The sequence below is a fragment of the Pygoscelis adeliae genome, unplaced genomic scaffold, assembly GCF_000699105.1.
Source record: "Pygoscelis adeliae isolate BGI_AS28 unplaced genomic scaffold, ASM69910v1 Scaffold4, whole genome shotgun sequence".
Taxonomy (NCBI): domain Eukaryota; kingdom Metazoa; phylum Chordata; class Aves; order Sphenisciformes; family Spheniscidae; genus Pygoscelis; species Pygoscelis adeliae.
The window spans coordinates 6196335-6197239 of record NW_008824986.1 but is presented as its reverse complement, the minus strand read 5'-3'; the positions used below and the strand labels follow the sequence as shown (position 1 = coordinate 6197239).

The 905-nt window shown below is 41.2% G+C and overlaps 1 protein-coding gene across 1 annotated transcript in view; it reads left to right on the top strand.

The window, feature by feature from the left end:
- Positions 1-795: 795 nt before the first annotated feature.
- INPP5A (inositol polyphosphate-5-phosphatase, 40kDa) overlaps positions 796-905 on the top strand; it is a 206103-nt gene continuing 205993 nt past the window's right edge. The window contains exon 1 of the mRNA XM_009326002.1: positions 796-801. Coding sequence (XP_009324277.1) covers positions 796-801 — 6 coding nt within the window. The remainder of the gene's footprint in view (positions 802-905) is intronic.

The following is a 905-nucleotide window of genomic DNA, read 5'->3' as shown; positions in this document are numbered from 1 at the left end:
GCAACAGTCCTTACTTACTATTACTCAGTGGGTTGTTTCCTTAAGTTCAGAATGAGTAGAAAAAGAGTTAAGTTGCTAAATAAACAGTTAATGAGACAGCATTTTTAGAGGGACTATTTTATTGCCCGCCTGGCTGCCTTCAGTTTTTATTTGTGTCTGCAGCTTCCTTATTCTGGCTTTGAGTTATGCTGTTCAGCCGAGGGGAAGGGCATGGGTGGGAGACATGGATGTTTTGTTCTGTGTGTTTATTAATTTAAGATGTCCCTGAGCTCGGGCCGAGATTCATCCCCGTTGGCTTCAGGTGCAGAACAAGGGGCCTCTGCTCTTGCTTGTACCCGGCCCCATGTCCCAGCGCTGGCAGCTGCCCCGCACCGAGAGCAATAACTTCCATAGGAAATACTGAGAAAGTTCATCGCTAGAAAAAATAATTGTTCCTAAGGAGTGAAAATTTCACCTTCTTCACCAATAATGGCTGAACTCCAGAATTGTCAAGAATGAGTGATCAACAAAAGGGAGGTGACGGATAGCAAGGGACAAACATGGCGCTTTTTTCCCTCAGCTTTCAAAGAACTTTTGTAGACTTGTAGACTTTATAGGCTTACAGAACTGGATGACTTTTATAAACTTGTAGACAAAAAAAAAAATTCTTTTTTTTCACTACTTAGAAATCTTTATAGCCACCTATGGGCAAATCTTCATGCAACAAGCAGTCAATATAAATTAGTAAGTTTAAAGTTGTATCCAACTATTTGAAAATAACACATTTGATGGGAAATAGAGCAGAACAGAGATTTCATGCCTGTATGTTTGCCTCTGGGCAGCTGGTGTCATAACTGTTACTAAAGGGAAGATGTTGAGGCATCTCTCTGGTTTTCAGTTCAATACATTCTGCTGCCTGCCACAGA